Source organism: Culex pipiens, chromosome 2 (genome assembly GCF_016801865.2).
Source record: "Culex pipiens pallens isolate TS chromosome 2, TS_CPP_V2, whole genome shotgun sequence".
Lineage (NCBI taxonomy): Eukaryota > Metazoa > Arthropoda > Insecta > Diptera > Culicidae > Culex > Culex pipiens.
The window spans coordinates 128,816,091-128,833,711 of NC_068938.1; the positions used below are offsets into that span (position 1 = coordinate 128,816,091).

The window sequence follows — 17,621 nt, forward strand, 5'->3', positions numbered from 1 at the left end:
ACGTTGAGAATTGACCATGACCATCCATTACTTTTCGCTTTCAGTGAGCCTCGCTTCCGCCAACTGCTCCGTCATCACGTCGATCCGCGACACCAACCTCAACTTTTACTCCACGGTGTGCGACCTGGTCAAATCCAGCGGCCTGTACGCGTACCAGGACAAGTACTTCAAGGGATGCGAAACGTCACGCAAGCACAGCCAGGTGTGCGGCGTCAACGGAATCACGTACCGCAGCGAGTGCGAGGCCTGGAGCGACTACTCGACGGTGGACTACTTCGGACCGTGCCAGGAGATTGGCGTGATTGGCTCTACGCTGGAGGCGCAATGCAATTCGATCAAGTGTCCCAGGTGGAAGGCCCACGAGTGCAATCTGGTGCTTCCGCCGGGGGCGTGCTGTCCCGTTTGTGGAACGGCGCTAAGGATTGTGTTTTCGAGGAAGCAGGTCGATCGAGCATTGTACGCGTTGAAGGGGAACGACACGGAGAACTTGACGTTGAAGTCGATTCTGAGGTCGCTGGAGCGGTTGCTACAGACGGTGGAATGTCGATTGAGTGGTCAGTTGACCTTTGAAAACGACATCTACGTGATTGTTGAGAATCTCAGTAGGCATCCGAACGCGCTGCAGGCGGAGATTTGCACGAGGGAGGCGGAAAAGTTGGTTACTTTGATTAGAACTCAGAGCCATAGGATTACGAGTGAGCTGAATCTGAGTGCGCTCATCGTGGCCAACTTGGTGACGTTGAACGTCGATAGTGGGGCTGCTTGGATAGGTTTGAAGTTGGGATGTTATTTGGTGGGACTTTTAATTTGTGTTAGTTTTAGAGAGAGATTACATTGAATACTCAAAGTGCCATAACGCAATTTTAAACTCTAATGAAGACTGTGATATTTGTAGGCGTTTCGAAGAACCAAAGCAAAAATAGACAATTCGCAATAAAACTCTAGTCGTGAGATGTTGTTACACTAATGTTTACTAATGTATTATTGTTTTATTTAAAATTTAATTGAAAGAAACACGGCAGTCTAACAGCCTCTCTACATTAGTACGTATGTCGCATCGGTTGCGAGGCCACAGTTGTTATCCTTCATGGCCATGAGCGCATACCCATCGTTGCCCCACAGGTTCGACCACGAGTTCTTGATCAGCCAGTAATCTTCTCCGTTGAGCGTTCCATAGCCTACTGCCAGCACGGCGTGATCCAGTCCATCCAGGTTGTTCTTGCACTCCGGCTCGTAGTAAACTCCATTCGCGTAGTAACTGAACGACTTGTGGCCGGCATCGATGGCGATCGACAAAGGACCGTGCTTGAACAGCGCCAACTTCATGGCATCGGCATCTCCGGAAGTTACATTAACCCAACCCGTGATCGGTGCGTAAAGCGTCTTGTTCTCCAACCGACAGTACGCGTCCTGGCCCAGATATCCGCCGTACTCCTCTTCCGACGGAATACCTCCGACCTCCATCATCCACTGGTAAGCCCGGAAGTCCTCACCCCCGTCACATCCGTTGTTTCCGTAACCCCACGAACAATCGACCAGCGCCTGCTGCGAGAAACGCATCAGCTTCTTCGTTTTCAAAAAGTACGCAGACTCAATGTGCCCAGCGGTTCCAAACGACCAGCACGACCCGCAAACCGATTGATCCTTTACCGGCGTGACCGCCCCAGGGATGCGCCAATCCAGCGACTCCGGCAACTCGTCCATAAAGTCCTTCACGTTGTACGGGAACGGTTGACCTCCGTTGTACGAATTGGAAGACTTGAACCCACGCAGCGCCTGGATTTCCTCATCGGTACGATCGGCCAGGTGATTCACGGCCACGGTGTAACCCTTGTTGGCGCGGTTGTGCGAGTGGATGAAGCGCAGATTCTGGCGGAAGATGTCCTGGCGACGGTCGTGCTCCTTCTCGCCGTTGTACGTCTTGCCGTGCTTGTACTTGAACCGGGTGAACTCGTCCTGCAGGTGCTCCTCCGACCGTGGGTGGATAAACTCCTTCATCGGGTTGAACGTGGCGTAGTGGCCGTTGCCGGGGCCGGGGAATCCGACGCAGGGGTCAGCTGTGGATCAGATTTTTTTTTATAAATTAAAAGAAATAAATAAATGTTCAGTTCTAATTATTAGGATATTGAAGTTCTAAAGGGATTTAACCCGTAAAATTGGTACGTCAAATATTTTACAGAATTTATAACACCACCGGCTGAAAGATTCAACTTTTTCTTCAAGCTCTTCTGGCAACCGCCAGTTTTCTTGGTTGCATAAGCGTCGCGACGACTTCCTCAATCTTTTCTGCAGTAGCAGTAAGTGCTGCCAGAAAAATTTAAGTTTTCAGCGGTGGTGTTAGTTTAGTGGCATTAAGTATTGCTCAACTCACCAACGGGCACCTCAAACACCTCGGCCGGAATATCCTGGTGCTCGTACGAGTCGTAATCGATGTAGTAATGATCGTAGTGCGATCCCAGCAGCGTGTTGTAACCCTTCATCTCGTACCGCACCGGAATGGGCATCCTCGATGCCGGATACTTCGGAGACTTGATGTACCGAACCCACAGGTAATAGTAGTTTCGCTTCTGGCCAACATCCACAATCAGCGTGAACTTGTCGCAGGTGAATCCGTTCCGAGTTTCGGTTCCTGAAATGCAATCACATTAAGCCAAGAACCCTCCAAACAAAAGCCGCGTCACAACACTCACCCTCCAGCTTGAACTCCTTTGCGTTCGGCAGAATGCTCTGCACCTCGATAGCATTATCAGCGGATCCGTTGACCTGCAGGCAGGTCTCTTTGTTCAGCTGCTGGCGGGTGCTGACCGGGGCGACCTTTAGACTGGTGCCGTACTCGCCCGCCTTCGTCAGCTGATAAGTCTTGACCATGCCGCCGTAGTAGTCGATCCGCGAGCGGCCGTTGTCGCGGTCGAACCATGCGTAGAACGGTTCGCTGATCTCGGCGTACGGGATGTTCAGGATGCCGCTGACCGAGTACACGTTCGGCCACTTGGGCGGGTTGGTGGCGAGAGCTGGGTGGAGAAATAGAGGAAAGCGTTGATAAATGTTGCTACTGCTTGAAGTACCATGCGTCTCCAGTACAATGTTTCATGAAAGTTTAATTCGGTTGTATTTAGAAGTGTTAACTACCCTAGTCCTCCGTACATTTTTTCATCATTCCCTTTCTTTAGAAATTTAAAAATACTTTTTACTTTTCAATACTGATGTCAAGAAAATTATAAGCTTCAACCGTTTCAACATGAATAAAATTTAATACCATTATGACTCAAAACGCAACCAAAGCTTTATTAACAGACTGAACCCAATGCCTGATTTTTCTGTTACATTGTAATTAGAATTCGATATATCCTGTAACGGGAATTGCAGACACCTTGTCCAGACTGTTAAGCATTATTTACCAATAAAACTTAATTGAATTGGACATAAAACATATTCAATTAAAATGTGTGTTCCTGGCAAAGTCTTGCAAAGTACCTTCGGGATTTAACCAAGGTCCTTTGACAAACTAACTCAAGAACTTAACTGCCGTGGCCACCACACCACTGCTTGGTGTCTCAAACGGGGCTAGAATTCCTTCCCAAGTGACCACGCGTCCAACATCGACTTTCACCAATTCTGCTCATTTTTGGCATGGGGGTTGTTTTTGCCCCAAAAACAAAGAATCCAAAGTTTGGTGACATTTGGTCCACCCCCGCGCCCGTGGCACCCCCCTCTTTTTCTGAGATTTTTGAAAAACCTCATTTTTAAAATGCATTTTGCTAGGAGAAAAGTTTACAAAACGTAAACTTTAGGGTATGCATTTTGATGATTTTTTGACGTAGAATCGAATGGCGTACTCAAAATTTACGTACAGTGTTGCCAGATATGAACATTTTGCGCTTTAAGTTTTAAAATGCTTTTTTAACCCTTTGGACGAGCACTTACGGGAAAACTGACAATTGCATTCGATTGCTGAAAGTTTTTTACATTAAATTCAATCAAAACCTCAGGGTAAAATGAATATTTTTTGAGATATCACATTTTTAAGTTGGAAAGCTCTGTATTGCACAGCAAATGTTTTACTTAACCATCAATTTTCAACAGTACATTGCGTGAGAGCATAGTAGGCCTTGAAATTTGAATATTCTTTTTTTCAATTTCTTAACGGAAGCAAGTGAATGTCCCAAAATTGTATTTATACATGTATGTATTGTATGCATGTATGTATTTGTGTATGTAAGTATTGTATGTACGCATTTGAGCCCCCGTCTAGGCAGGACTTGGCGTGGTTCACGGATATAATAAAATGACAAAATGTTTAATTTCGAGCGCATCAACAGGAATTTTCTAGTTTTATGGCCCCAGAAGCTATCCTGATAATATGAGCTTATTTGGTTAGGGTTGGTGGGTCCAATTTTTACTAGAAGGATTATTGGATTTTTTTTTGCAAAATTTAAAAACATGCTCCAAAAATTAACCTATATATTTTCGGGATCAATTCCTAGCGCTTTGCGATTTTCTACAAAATTGTTCCCCAGATAAAAATATTTGAGAATTTTGACAATAAGAAAATTTGATAGCATTTTGGGAAACTTTGTCGAAGAAGATGTTAAAAGTGAAATTTCTCCATAGTAAATTAATTAAAGTTCCATTCTAACTTCAGGGCAAAACTGGACCCACTAAAAATTAACCAAATGGGCTCATATTATCAGGCTAGCTTCTGGGGCCATAAAACTAGAAAATTCCTGTTAAAGCGCTCGAAATTAAACATTTTGTCATTTTCTTATATCCGTGAACCACGTCAAGTCTTGCCTAGACGGGGGCTCAAATGCATACATACAATACTTACATACACAAATACATACATTAGGGTGGTCCAAATCCGGACTTTTTTGGGGCTACCCCCTGAAATCAAAGATTGACCCATCACTAGGCTAAATTCCAAATTTGAGCCCATTCTGACCACGGGAACCCCTCCCTCCAATCGCTTAAAGTTTGTATGGGAAAAATCGTCAAAATGTATGGAGAAAAGCAACTGTTTTTCTTTTTAACCCGTGGAAGGCGTCATAATTATCCGATTCTTACCATTTTTCAAATGTAGAACCTTCATTAAATTTAGAACAACTTTCCCGAAGACACCATATTTTTAGGATTTTTTCCCGCGAAGTTATTAGCGCCCAAAACTGACCATTTTTGCGCGGCCAGCTGTAAGGGGCTACCTAACAACGATGTTTATTTCCAATTCGTACACGCACGTGCTCTCTCTCAGGTTCAAACTCTCTCACGAGCTTGCTCGCCTGCCTGCCTGCCTGTTTACCTACAAGCGCGCGCTGTTTCTCTGCTTGGACTTTTGTCGTCGTCGTCGTTTTCGTTTGCTATCCGCTGCGCTGCGTTTCTGGCATGTTTATTATAATTTTCAACTAAAATAGCAGGATTGTTTTGAGATATAAAATTTCATGTAATATGTGATCAACAAAAGATATCATATTATAAGAGCGTGTGAGAAAGAATACATATTTGATGAATTAGTTCATCCATGAATCGTCATCTGTTCTGATCCAAACCTAATTGCAAACGTTTTGAATTTTAATTTATCTGCTTTTGTTACAAGAAATACCATGCAGTTTTTTTTAAATAAAAAAAGGAAGGAATTTTCTTTAGATTTTTTTTAGAACTGAATCCAAATGAGTATCTTAGAGGAAGGCCGCAACTGCAAGATATGAAGGTAGTTAACGATTGTGCAGAAAGAGATGTTTCCTGAATCGAAAAATTTACAGGTAAACTGACAAAAAAAAATGATAAACAGTTGCAATATTTGCTGCAGGTGGTCTAGGAACACAGAAAGAAATTTCCAGAAAGAATAAAAAAATAATTTTAGAGAGTATGAATAAAAACTTGCCGCAATAATTGTAAAATTGCCTTGATTTGTACTAAGTATATTTTTGTTAAAACAAACTACCTAAAGGAACAACATTTATATTACCTAAAGATTTGTTTAAATAATTGAATCATTATCATGTTTCTTTAGCATATACGAAAAACTGCTGTTCTTATGACATTTGCTGTAATTTTTTAATTGAGCCTAAGCTTTCTTTTCTTTAAACTATTTTTTTCAGCGAGGTTTTTTTACTTTTGACATAATTTAAGAATTTATATGCTAAATATATCTCAAGACAATCCTGCTATTTTAGTTGAAAATTATAATAAACATGCCAGAAACGCAGCGCAGCGGATAGCAAACGAAAACGACGACGACGACAAAAGTCCAAGCAGAGAAACAGCGCGCGCTTGTAGGTAAACAGGCAGGCAGGCAGGCGAGCAAGCTCGTGAGAGAGTTTGAACCTGAGAGAGAGCACGTGCGTGTACGAATTGGAAATAAACATCGTTGTTAGGTAGCCCCTTACAGCTGGCCGCGCAAAAATGGTCAGTTTTGGGCGCTAATAACTTCGCGGGAAAAAATCCTAAAAATATGGTGTCTTCGGGAAAGTTGTTCTAAATTTAATGAAGGTTCTACATTTGAGAAATGGTAAGAATCGGATAATTATGGCGCCTTCCACAGGTTAAAAAGTAAAACAGTTGCTTTTCTCCATACATTTTGACGATTTTTCCCATACAAACTTTAAGCGATTGGAGGGAGGGGTTCCCGTGGTCAGAATGGGCTCAAATTTGGAATTTAGCCTAGTGATGGGTCAATCTTTGATTTCAGGGGGTAGCCCCAAAAAAGTCCGGATTTGGACCACCCTAACATGCATGCATACAATACATACATATATAAATTCAATTTTGGGACATTCACTTGCTTCCGTTAAGAAATTGAAAAAAAGAATATTCAAATTTCAAGGCCTACTATGCTCTTACGCAATGTACTGTTGAAAATTGATGGTTAAGTAAAACATTTGCTGTGCAATACAGAGCTTTCCAACTTAAAAATGTGATATCTCAAGAAATATTCATTTTATCCTAAGGTTTTGATTGAATTTAATGTAAAAAACTCTCAGCAATCGAATGCAATTGTCAGTTTTCCCGTAAGTGCTCGTCCAAAGGGTAAAACATGCATTTTAAAACTTAAAGCGCAAAATTTTCATATCTGACAACACTGTACGTAAATTTTGAGTACGCCATTCGATTTTACGTCAAAAAATCTTCAAATATGCATATTTACTCAAAAGTTCACGTTTTGTAAACTTTTCTCTTAGCAAAATGCATTTTAAAAATGAGGTTTTTCAAAAATCTCAGAAAAAGAGGGGGGTGCCACGGGCGCGGGGGTGGACCAAGTGTCACCAAACTTTGGATTCAACCCCCATGCCAAATATGAGCAGGATTGGTGAAGGTCGATGTTGGACGCGTGGTCACTTGGGAAGGAATTACCCATAAGTCACTTATGGCAGATTCACTGTTTAATTTAACAAAATTGAATTGTGGGTGTAGAAGTCCTTCTTATATTATCGTTGATCAAAAGGCACGACTTCATGAAAATAAATGCATAATGTGTAAAATGTTCAAAGTAATTAACCTCTGCTGTCCCTTCTATATCATCGTTGATCGAAAGGCATGCTGACGTTAGGGTCGTCAAGTTAATCGTGGTATAAAGTATTTTTACTAGAAATCAAAATGCGCGAGTGCAATAGTGGTGAAAAAGACTTTCCCATAGTTTCTTAGCTCGGAAGGCTCGACGTCGGGTGTATGTGTGTTAAGTCGTCCCCATAGCATCGCAGCATGGGTCGGCTGGAAAAACCAATACCTTATCCTACTAATATATCATATCATTCACGGGATGCTTGCCTATGCGGTGTCGCAAGGAATTGAGCTACGTACTCCAAGTCTGACGAGTCAGGCTTCTTGGACAAAAGTCAATTCCCAAAATCATCAATTTTATTCATGATTTTGAGAACCACCACCACGGAAAATATTCACGTTTATAGTGCAAATCCACCATACTTATGAATATGTTCCTTCGTGATTCTCACATTCATGAACAATATTCACGATTTCGGAAATTGATTTTTTGTGTAGGGGTCTTCAGGGATTAAACAGTTAACGGATGATTGGTTCCCACCAGCCTGATGGCAAGATTGTCAAATTGTATGTATGGGCCGCGATACTCACATTGGTTGGACCGTGGACCCCGCTATTTGGTCGCTTTACCCCTCTGACGCTAAATATAGGGTAAAAGAGCCAGCAAATGTGCAATTGAAAAAAAGTTTTTTTTGTGATAACTTATTTTAAATTTTGTTTATGATGAATAATTATGAATATGTTTTGACGAAAAATAAATAACAAGAAAAAATAAAATACTATCCAGCCTTTTGAGGACGAAGTCAATCGATCACATTTTTTTAATGTTAACTTATTAACATATTTTAGTGTTAAATGTCAATATTCCAAGAAGATAATGTCCAGCTTGTGACGATAAACTACTTTTCCTTTACTTAGAAATCGAATCCAGAAGGAAAACGATCACCAGCTATGTTGGTCCGCACCGGGTTCTGAACTCCCATTTACGAGGCGGAAGCGTTACCGCATGGCTCGGTCTTAACAAAAAAATTAAGTAGACAATAAATAACAATTTCAAATTACAAACCTAAATATTAAATAAACTTATTTTCAAATTTACTCATAAATGGCCTGTATACCCTATTTTGTGCAGCCAGTTTATGGAGCGTTCACCCTATATGGACTGTCAAAAGCGAGGTTCACTTTTTGACAAGCTTGCCACCAGTCTGGTTCCCACTGATCATTTTTTATTCATTGTTTAACTTCAGCTGATCTGTCAGAAACAAAATAATAGGGGAGAGTGGGGAAACTTGTTCCTCTTTTTTTGTATCGCACATAACTCTGTCAACTTCTCACAAAACTATGAAATTTTTGTACGAATTGAAAGCTTAAACGTTAATCTATGTTTGACTGATGAGGGTATTTCATCAGATGAACTCTTGAATCATGCTAAGCGTTTTTTTAAACCGGCATTTTCAAAATGTTAGGGGTAACTTGATCCCCCTTTAAACATTATGAAGAAATGTTAAGCAAATTGTTTCTTATTCATCCAAACTTTTATTTTTTATATGTTTCAGCAATTTCACATAAAACCTGAACGTTTGTGTTCAAAATATAACAAGTTTAGTATTTAAAATATTAAAAAAAATGAGTTAAATTGGGCATGATTACAAAAGCTGGTAATTTTTGTTTACAAAACATTTGAAAAATGGTTCAAACTGCAGTATGTTATGTACAACTATAATAAAGAAAACTATGTACGAAAACCCAGCCCAAATAATTAAGCTTGAGGTTGATTCCAGAGCATGGATCAAGTCTGCCTAAACACACTTTTTTAAACAATTGATTGTAAAAATATTATATGACGATAAATTTAACATCAAATGCGCATGGGTTTTGGAATTGATAAGTTTATCAAACAATTCGTGTGTAAAAAATATTTTTTGAATAAATTTTGAGTGTTTTCTATGAATATCAAAACAAAGAAAAAAGATCCTTGGAGGTATTTGCAGCATTTTGTGGAAAAAAATGTGTGTAATTCAATCTGATTTTTTTTTATTTTTTTTTTCTTTGTTTTCTACAATGAGTATTAGTCAATTTCGCACAACTTTCTAGAACAAAGCTATTTTTTTTAACTCACATGCTGACAAGATACAGACTTGGGATCAAGTCTACCCACTCTCTCCTATTCACTATTGAACATTCATCTACTGTAGAGGATCATTCTAGAGATTTTTTTGAATCAATTGCCGCAAAATCGGTTATGATTTAATTGAGAAACAGATGTCCACAAACGCATAATTGTCACATGTGTAATTTTATTGCATTTAAAGTACGTTTGGATTGTTTGTCAACATGTATTTTTTCCAAAGTACAACAATGTTCATAATTAATTAAAATTATTATCAAATTTCAAGCCAAACTTTCAACAAGAACAAAACTTTGTAAAAAATGATTGTTGAGTGCCTAAAGCTACACATTTTGATTTCAATAAAGAGATTTTATAGCTCTGAACCAGATCAAACTAAATTCTTGCTGAATTCTAGAACTATTTTTTAAGATCTATTATCAGGTTTTCAACCACATGATGAACATCTTGCCCCCTTTTTTTACTTCTCTACTTGTTGCTGTTTACCGCAAAATGTGTTCTTCGTCCATGGCGACCGGCACCATCAGTTGTGTTATAGTGTACTCGCGCTTTTGTATATACAAATAATACAAGTTCGAGTGTGATTGTCCGAGACCGGGTCAACCAGCGAGAACGAAATAGATTAAAAAGAACGCGCAATAAGATGTTTTGAGCAATAAAGAAATGGCTGCGTCAGCATGGAGGATCACAAAAAGTACAAAGAAAATGGTGAAAGTGAGTTTTCTGTAAATGTATAAATTTTAAGTAGTTGAAGAGATAATATTTTTTCTTATTTTAGGCAATTTTAAGTGATAAAACAATAAATAATTGAGCCCTAGCTCAATTTGATATAATGATGCTTAAACCTAACTCAATTTTTACTCACCTGCTGCAAAGCAGCAGCCCAACACTAGCAATAATTTACGCATTATAACAAAATTAAACTTAACACTTATAAAACATTAGCTAGTACACTCAACACTTTCACTAAAGAACGTCCTTTCGATGAAAAGGTTCCGAAACGAATGAGTTCTCGCGCGGACCGCGTTCTAAAGGACTATCGGAGAATCGTGAGAATAGAATGTGAAGAGACGATTGTGTAATATGCAATGCATTCGCTATGGACGACGACCAACGTGTGCACACAATCATAAATCGGTTTAACGAATTCCGTTTTGAGCCCGCCACCACACCATCACGGGTGGAATGCAGGGTTTGATGGATCATTTGAAAAGGACATGCATTTTATAATGCGTGGGAAGAGATTTTAGGAAACGGTTTATTGCGCAGTATGTTTTTTACTTCAGATTATTGAACTTTTGTCTTTTATCGGTCTGATTTAAGTGCAAATCATCTGAAATTGATTGAAATTGCATTCCCCTGCGCCAATAATATTTTTTAGAATGTTTATGATTATTTAAAAATCTTTTTATTTTTTGTAAATTTTTAATGTACAGTACCGCATTTTTTTTTTCGCTACAATTTTCAAATTTTATATTTTTTTAAACTAATGATTGCAAAAGAACTAAACTCGACTCGACTACCTAGTGTAAAATGCATTTTAAAACACTTTTTCATTCAAATGCTGAGACTATGGCTCGTTATTAACATTTTAATTTTTTTGCATTTTTGCATTTTTTTATTGTGTAGTTCAGTTGTTTTGCAATCATTAGTTTAAAAAAATGTAAGATTTGACGAAAACAAAAATTTTAGTGAAAAAAAACTTGTTACGGTACTGTACATCGACAAAAACTTTTTAAAATATTTGAGCCATGACCTTAAAAACATTGAATTACAATTGAATTTAGAAAATACCAATTAATCAGATTTGAAAAAATGAGCAATAATCCGACAAAAACCGGAAATGGATATTATGTGTCTTCTTGTTTTGAATCAAACTTTTTAGGGACCTTCCTTATGACCAAAGAAGCCATTTCATATCATTGGTTTACCCATAAAAAGCTCCATCCAATTTTGGCAGCTGCAGCTGTCCGTACAAAAATGGTACGTAAATACTTGAAAACCTGTACTATTAGGATGAATTTTCTGAAAGATTTGGTGTATTCAGCAAAGTTGTAGGTTCATGCAAAAACAAATGCCGATTTATTCACAAAAAAATATGTTTCAGCTTCCGTATTTTTGATTTTTTCAAATGTTTTAGGAGACAAGACCCCACAACTTTTGAGTCATAGATAAGTACGGACCAAATTTTTGCCACGGAGTTATAACTTTCTGAAAAAATATGTTTTTTTAAATAGCTCAACTTTTTTATTTTAGTTTTTAATGTAAAATTAAATTTGCAATCAAAAAGTACACAGCAGTATTATTTAATTAAGTTCGCCGTTTTCAAGATAAATCTGGTTGAGGTTGTAATTTTGCTGACAAATTTCAGTTTTTGGATTATTAAAAAAGTGTATGAGTGAGTGTTCATTACTTAAAAAATATCGAAAAGTTGAAGATTGAGCTCAGGTAGGTAAAATAAAAAAATTGAAAAAAAAAGTAAAAATAAAACTTATATCTTTAAAACAACGCGTTTTTTTATTAACATTTTAGTTATGTACTTTTCGATTGCAAATTTAATTTTACTTTAAAAACTCTAGTAAAAAAAATAGTTAAATGGTGTACTTTCCAATTGTCGCAATTTTATTTTTATTTTCTTTATTTTTTACTAAGCCACGTTTTTAATAATTTTTAGCTCGACACCATAAAAAAAATAGAAATTTGGTGTCAATGAGACTTTGGTGTAGGGGTAAGCGTGATTGCCTCTCACCCAGTCGGCCTGGGTTCGATCCCAGACGGTTCCGGTGGCATTTTTCGAGACGAGATTTGTCTGATCACGCCTTCCGTCGGACGGGAAGTAAATGTTGGCCCCGGACTAACCTCTAATGGTTAGGTCGTTAGCTCATTCCAGGTGTAGGAGTCGTCTCCCTGGGTCCTGCCTCGGTGGAGTCGCTGGTAGGCAGTTGGACTAACAATCCAAAGGTCGTCAGTTCGAATCCCGGGGTGGATGGAAGCTAAGGTGTAAAAAGAGGTTTGCAATTGCCTCAACAATCAAGCCTTCGAACACCTAGTTTCGAGTAGGAATCTCGCAATCGAGAACGCCAAGGCAAAATCTGAATATTTTTAACAGTGTGGTTCCCTACAAATACATGCATGCATAAACAAGGTCACGAATGTTGTTATGTTGTTGAATAAGACTGTTATTGGTCATCATTGCAGAGTGTAAATAAAAAGTGCGGACCAGAACTGCGATAGAGCAATTATTTTGCTGTATTTTGTGATAACTGAAAAAAAATGTCAGTATTTATCAAGCCGGAACCAGCAGATCCGGAGGAACTTGGCCACGGTCAAGAATCCAAAGGGAACAAACATGAGTCACACCAAAGCTTTAACCTATCCGAATGTGACGCGATCCTGGACACTGTTGACGTGGAATGCTGGCAAATGACCCCAAGTCGTGTCCCGTACACGGCCGACCAAATACAGACACTGGAGAAGCGCTTTAAGAAAAATCAGTTCTGCCAGAAGGATGACCGCATTGCAGTTGCTAACGCGGTTAATCTCACTCCAAAACAGGTTAAAATATGGTTCCAGAATCGTCGTGCCAAAGCTAAGCAAGTCAGTTCGGGATGGAAAGAGCGAACCCAACCAAGCGATTCCCAAGTCATCAAGGTCCAGGCGAAACCCGTGGAACCCAAATCCATTCGGCACCGAACAGTTTTCACCAACACGCAGCAGAACAGCTTGGAGGAACTGTTTAAAACTAAAAAGTATCTCAGTTTTGCAGAACGATGTGAAATTGCCAGCTCGCTAAAACTGAATCCTTTGCAGGTTTGAATGAAATATCAAATATTTGCTTCTTGTTTCTAATCTTGAATAAAAATGTCTTTCGCAGGTTCAGGTTTGGTTCCAGAATCGACGGGCCAGGTGGGTCAAAAGCAACAAAACGTTGACAAACTTTAAGGCAAATGTCAAGACAGAAGATGAACTGGCGGATGTTCCGGAACAGATCGTTAGTTTGATTTCCCCAGATTGTTATCCATTGGACTAGAGTGGGTACTCGATGAATAACCGTTGGAAGTTGTTAAAGTTTTTTTTATATAAGGTAATCTTAAACACATGTAATGTCAAATCATAACTAAATTAGAGCTGGTAGTTCCTGGGCCCAGATCCGTTGGCGAACTTTAAACATACCTCAATACATATATCCAATAAAATATCATTAAAAAATATTCAAATTGTGTGCATGGAGTGCTAATTTAGTAAAAACCGCTACTAAATCCACCATTAGGTGTCCACGTGGTTTATGGATCGCCCCTAACGTGATCGCAGCACCAAAGAGGTCCTAATATAAATAAGTGATGAGTAAAAAAAACAGACTACCTACAGACTTTTTGTCAAGATTGTACATTAGAGTGCCCAGAATATGGGACTTTTTCTCAAAACCTCACTCCACAAGCTGAATATTGTTCCTTGAGCTATTTTAGGACTCTGAGCCAAATATGAGCAAAATTGGTCAACATTTACCCATTGATACTCGGGGGTGAAGTTTTTATGGAAAAAATCGAAAAAATGTATGAAAAAAAAAACAATTTTCTTGTTGCTTGGTCTGCATGGAGCGCTATTTCCATCAAAATAGTCTCTACACTTACTTACTTTTACTTTTACTGCTCGTACAACCTCCGGGTCATGAGCTGTCTCCAGATGCGCTGCCACTGAACTCGGTCTTGGGCTGCTACTCTCCAATTCCGACTCTGAACTCCCACACTTCTCAGATCTTCCTCCACTTGGTCTAACCACCTCGCACGTTGCGCCCCCCTCCGCCGCGTTCCAACCGGCTCCGAATTGAACACCAACTTCACCGGATTGATAGTCTGGTTCGGTTGGCGCGCATCCAGCGCGTCCGGCTCACCGGATTCGGCCAGCCTTGGCGACCTTCCGAATACTTGGCTTGCCGTAGAGTTGCGCCAGCTCGTGGTTCATCCTTCTCCTCCATACAGTGTGCTCACGCACGCCGCCAAAGATCGTCCTAAGCACTCGTCGCTCGAAAACTTCAAGCGCTTGCAGGTCCTCCTCGAGCATCGTCCACGTCTCGTGCCCGTAGAGGACGACGGGTCTTATCAGCGTTTCGTACATGGTGCACTGTGTACGCCGGGAAAGGTGACCAGACCGTAAGGTCTTGTGGAGTCCGTAGTAGGCACGACTACCGGTGATGATGCGTCTCCGAATTTCTCTGCTGCAGTTGTTGTCCGACGTAACCAACGATCCGAGGTACACAAACTTCTCCACAACCTCGAACTCGTCGCCGTCGATCGTCACGCTCGGTCCTATGCGAGTCCTAAGGGATTCGGTTCCTCCTGCCAGCAGATACTTCGTCTTCGCAACATTCACTTCAATCCAACTTTATACGCTTCCCGCTTCAATTCGGTGTACCGCCTGGCCACATCCTCGACCGTTCTGCCGACAATGTCCATGTCGTCGGCATAGCAGATGAACTGGCTGGACCGGTTGATGATTGTGCCCCGCATGTTGAAGCCCGCCCGCCTCATAACACCTTCAAGCCCATATTGAAACAGAGGCCGGAGATACCGTCGCCTTGTCGCAGTCCCTTGCGCTTCACGCTGCACCGTGCACCATCCATCGTTGATTTCACCAGTCTGATCAGCTTCCCGGGAAAGCCGTTCTCGTACATGATCTTCCATAGCTCTTAGCGATCGACCGAGTCGTACGCGGCTTTGAAATCGATGAACAGGTGGTGCGTCGGAATCTGGTACTCGCGACATTTTTGGAGGATTTGGCGTAGCAAAAAGATTTTTGGATTGGACCACACACACACACACACACACACACACACACACACATTTGGCGTAGCAAAAAGATTTGGTCCGTCGTCGATTTCTCCTCCACAAAACCGGCTTGGTACGCCCCAACGAAATCCTTTGCTCGCTCCGACAGACGACAGAAAATGATCTGGGACAGCACTTTGTAGGCCGCGTTGAGAATAGTGATGGCTCGGTAGTTCTCACATTCCAACTTGTCCCCCTTCTTGTAGATCGGGCATATTACTCCCTCTTTCCACTCCTCCGGTAGCTGTTCTGTGTCCCAGACCTTGACTATCAGCCGGTGTAGACAGGCCGCCAGCTTGTCCGGGCCCATCTTGATGAGTTCAGCACCGATACCATCCTTACCCGCTGCTTTGTTGTTCTTCAGCTTCTTGATGGCATCCTTAACTTCCCTCATCGTGGGTGCTGGCTCGTCCTCGCCGTCCACCATACCGCTGACGTCGTTTCCCCCGTCGCCCTGGTACTCCGCCTCTGGGCCGTTCAGGTGCTCGTCGAAATGCTGCTTCCACCTTTCGATCACCTCACGCTCGTCCGTCAAGATGCCTCCTTCCTTATCCCGGCACATTTCAGCTCGCGGCTTGAAGCCAGTCCGGGATTGACTAAGTTTCTTGTAGAACTTACGCGTTTCGTTGGAGCGATACAGCTGTTCCATGTCCTGGCACTCCAACTCTTCCAGGCGGCGCTTCTTGTCCCGAAAGAGATGGGTTTGCTGTCTTCGCAACTGTTTGTACGACTTCTTGTTCCCACGGTTGTTGCGCAGCAGCCACTTGTCCCGCGCTGCTTTCTTCTCGTTCCAAATCGCCTGACATTCCTCGTCGAACCAGCCGTTCCGTCGAACTCGGTCCACGTATCCGATGGCGCTCGATGCCGCTGCGTTGATGGCTGCTTCCATATGGCTCCAGCAGGCCTCCAGAGGGGCTTCAGCGAGCTCACCTTCGTCAGGCAACGCAGCCTCGAGTTCCCGCGCGTACTGGGTAGCGACCTCAGGATCCTTGAGCCGCTCCAGATTATACCGCTGCGGGCGACGGTACCGGATCTTGTTGACCTCGGACAGGCGTTGGCGCAGCTTTGCCACCAACAGGTAGTGGTCCGAGTCGATGTCCGCGCCACGGTAGGTTCTGACGTCGATTATGTCCGAGAAGTGCCGACCATCGATGAGAACATGGTCGATTTGCGTCTCCGTGTCGTTTGGTGATCTCCAGGTTTACTTGCATAGGGGGGTGTGCTGGAAGAAGGTACTACGTATGGCCATAGTCTCTAAAGTGAGATTCTTATTGGAAATTTAACGCTCTACAACTTTGTAGAACATACCAAAGCTGTGAAACTCGATCCTAAAAAGTTATTAGCGATTCAAAAATGTCATTTTTGTATGAAAAACCATTTTTTCACCAACTTCAGGCTCGGGTATCAATGGGTTAATCTCAACCAATTTCGCTCAAAATTTGCACAGATGCTTAATTACAGAGTGGATTCACTTTGTACACATAGGGGAGAGTGGGGAGACTTGATCCCCGGGGATACTTGATCTCCCAAGCCTGTATCTCGTCAGCATGTGGGTAAAACAATTAGCTTTGTTCTAGAAAGTTGTGCGAAATTGACTTAAACTAATTGTAGAAAACAAAGAAAAAAATTAAAAAATGTTTAGATTGAGTTACACACATTTTTCTAAAAAGTGCTGCAAAAAACTTCTAAGAGATCTTTTTTCTTTCTTTTGATAAGTACATAAAACACTCAAAAATTATTCAAAAAAATATATTTTATGCATGAATTGTTTGATAAACATGTTGTTGTTGTTACGCATTTGACGTTAAATTTATCGTCATACTATTTTTACAATCAATTGTTTAAAAAAGTGCGTTTAGGGAGACTTGATCCCTGCATTTTTACAGTCACTGAAATCAGCCTCAAGATTAAATAATTGGGCTGGGTTTTCGTACATAGTTTCCTTTAGTATAGTTGTACATAACATACTGCAGTTTGAACCATTTTTCAAAAGTTTTGTAAACAAAAATTACCAGCTTTTGTAAACATGCTCAATTTTGGTCTAAAAAAGAAAATTTTAAGTTTTTAAATATTTTGCATGCTAAACTTGTTATATTTTGAACACAAACGTACAGGTGTAAAGTGAAATTGCTGCAACTTATAGAAAATTAACAGTTTGGATGAATAAGAAACAT

At 40.9% G+C, this 17,621-nt stretch overlaps 3 protein-coding genes across 4 annotated transcripts in view; 2 read left to right on the forward strand and 1 right to left on the reverse strand.

Moving 5' to 3' along the window:
• Positions 1-977, forward strand: part of LOC120420841 (reversion-inducing cysteine-rich protein with Kazal motifs) — a 39,891-nt gene extending 38,914 nt beyond the window's left edge. For both annotated transcript variants that reach the window (XM_052707349.1, XM_039583959.2), the window contains one exon: positions 45-977. In XM_052707349.1, coding sequence (XP_052563309.1) covers positions 45-838 — 794 coding nt within the window. In that variant the 3' untranslated portion in view covers positions 839-977. The remainder of the gene's footprint in view (positions 1-44) is intronic.
• Positions 949-10,648, reverse strand: LOC120420843 (digestive cysteine proteinase 1). Its single transcript, XM_039583960.2, has 4 exons — positions 10,488-10,648; positions 2,691-3,011; positions 2,372-2,629; positions 949-2,057 (listed from the first exon to the last, which is right to left on the reverse strand). The coding sequence occupies exons 1-4, from the start codon at positions 10,528-10,530 to the stop codon at positions 1,036-1,038; spliced, it is 1,644 nt and encodes a 547-aa protein (XP_039439894.1). The 5' UTR covers positions 10,531-10,648; the 3' UTR covers positions 949-1,035.
• A 2,135-nt stretch (positions 10,649-12,783) lies between these two features.
• On the forward strand, positions 12,784-13,771 carry LOC120420862 (homeobox protein MSH-A-like). The gene is made up of 2 exons (XM_039583980.2): positions 12,784-13,432; positions 13,497-13,771. The coding sequence occupies exons 1-2, from the start codon at positions 12,896-12,898 to the stop codon at positions 13,650-13,652; spliced, it is 693 nt and encodes a 230-aa protein (XP_039439914.1). The 5' UTR covers positions 12,784-12,895; the 3' UTR covers positions 13,653-13,771.
• Positions 13,772-17,621: the final 3,850 nt, after the last annotated feature.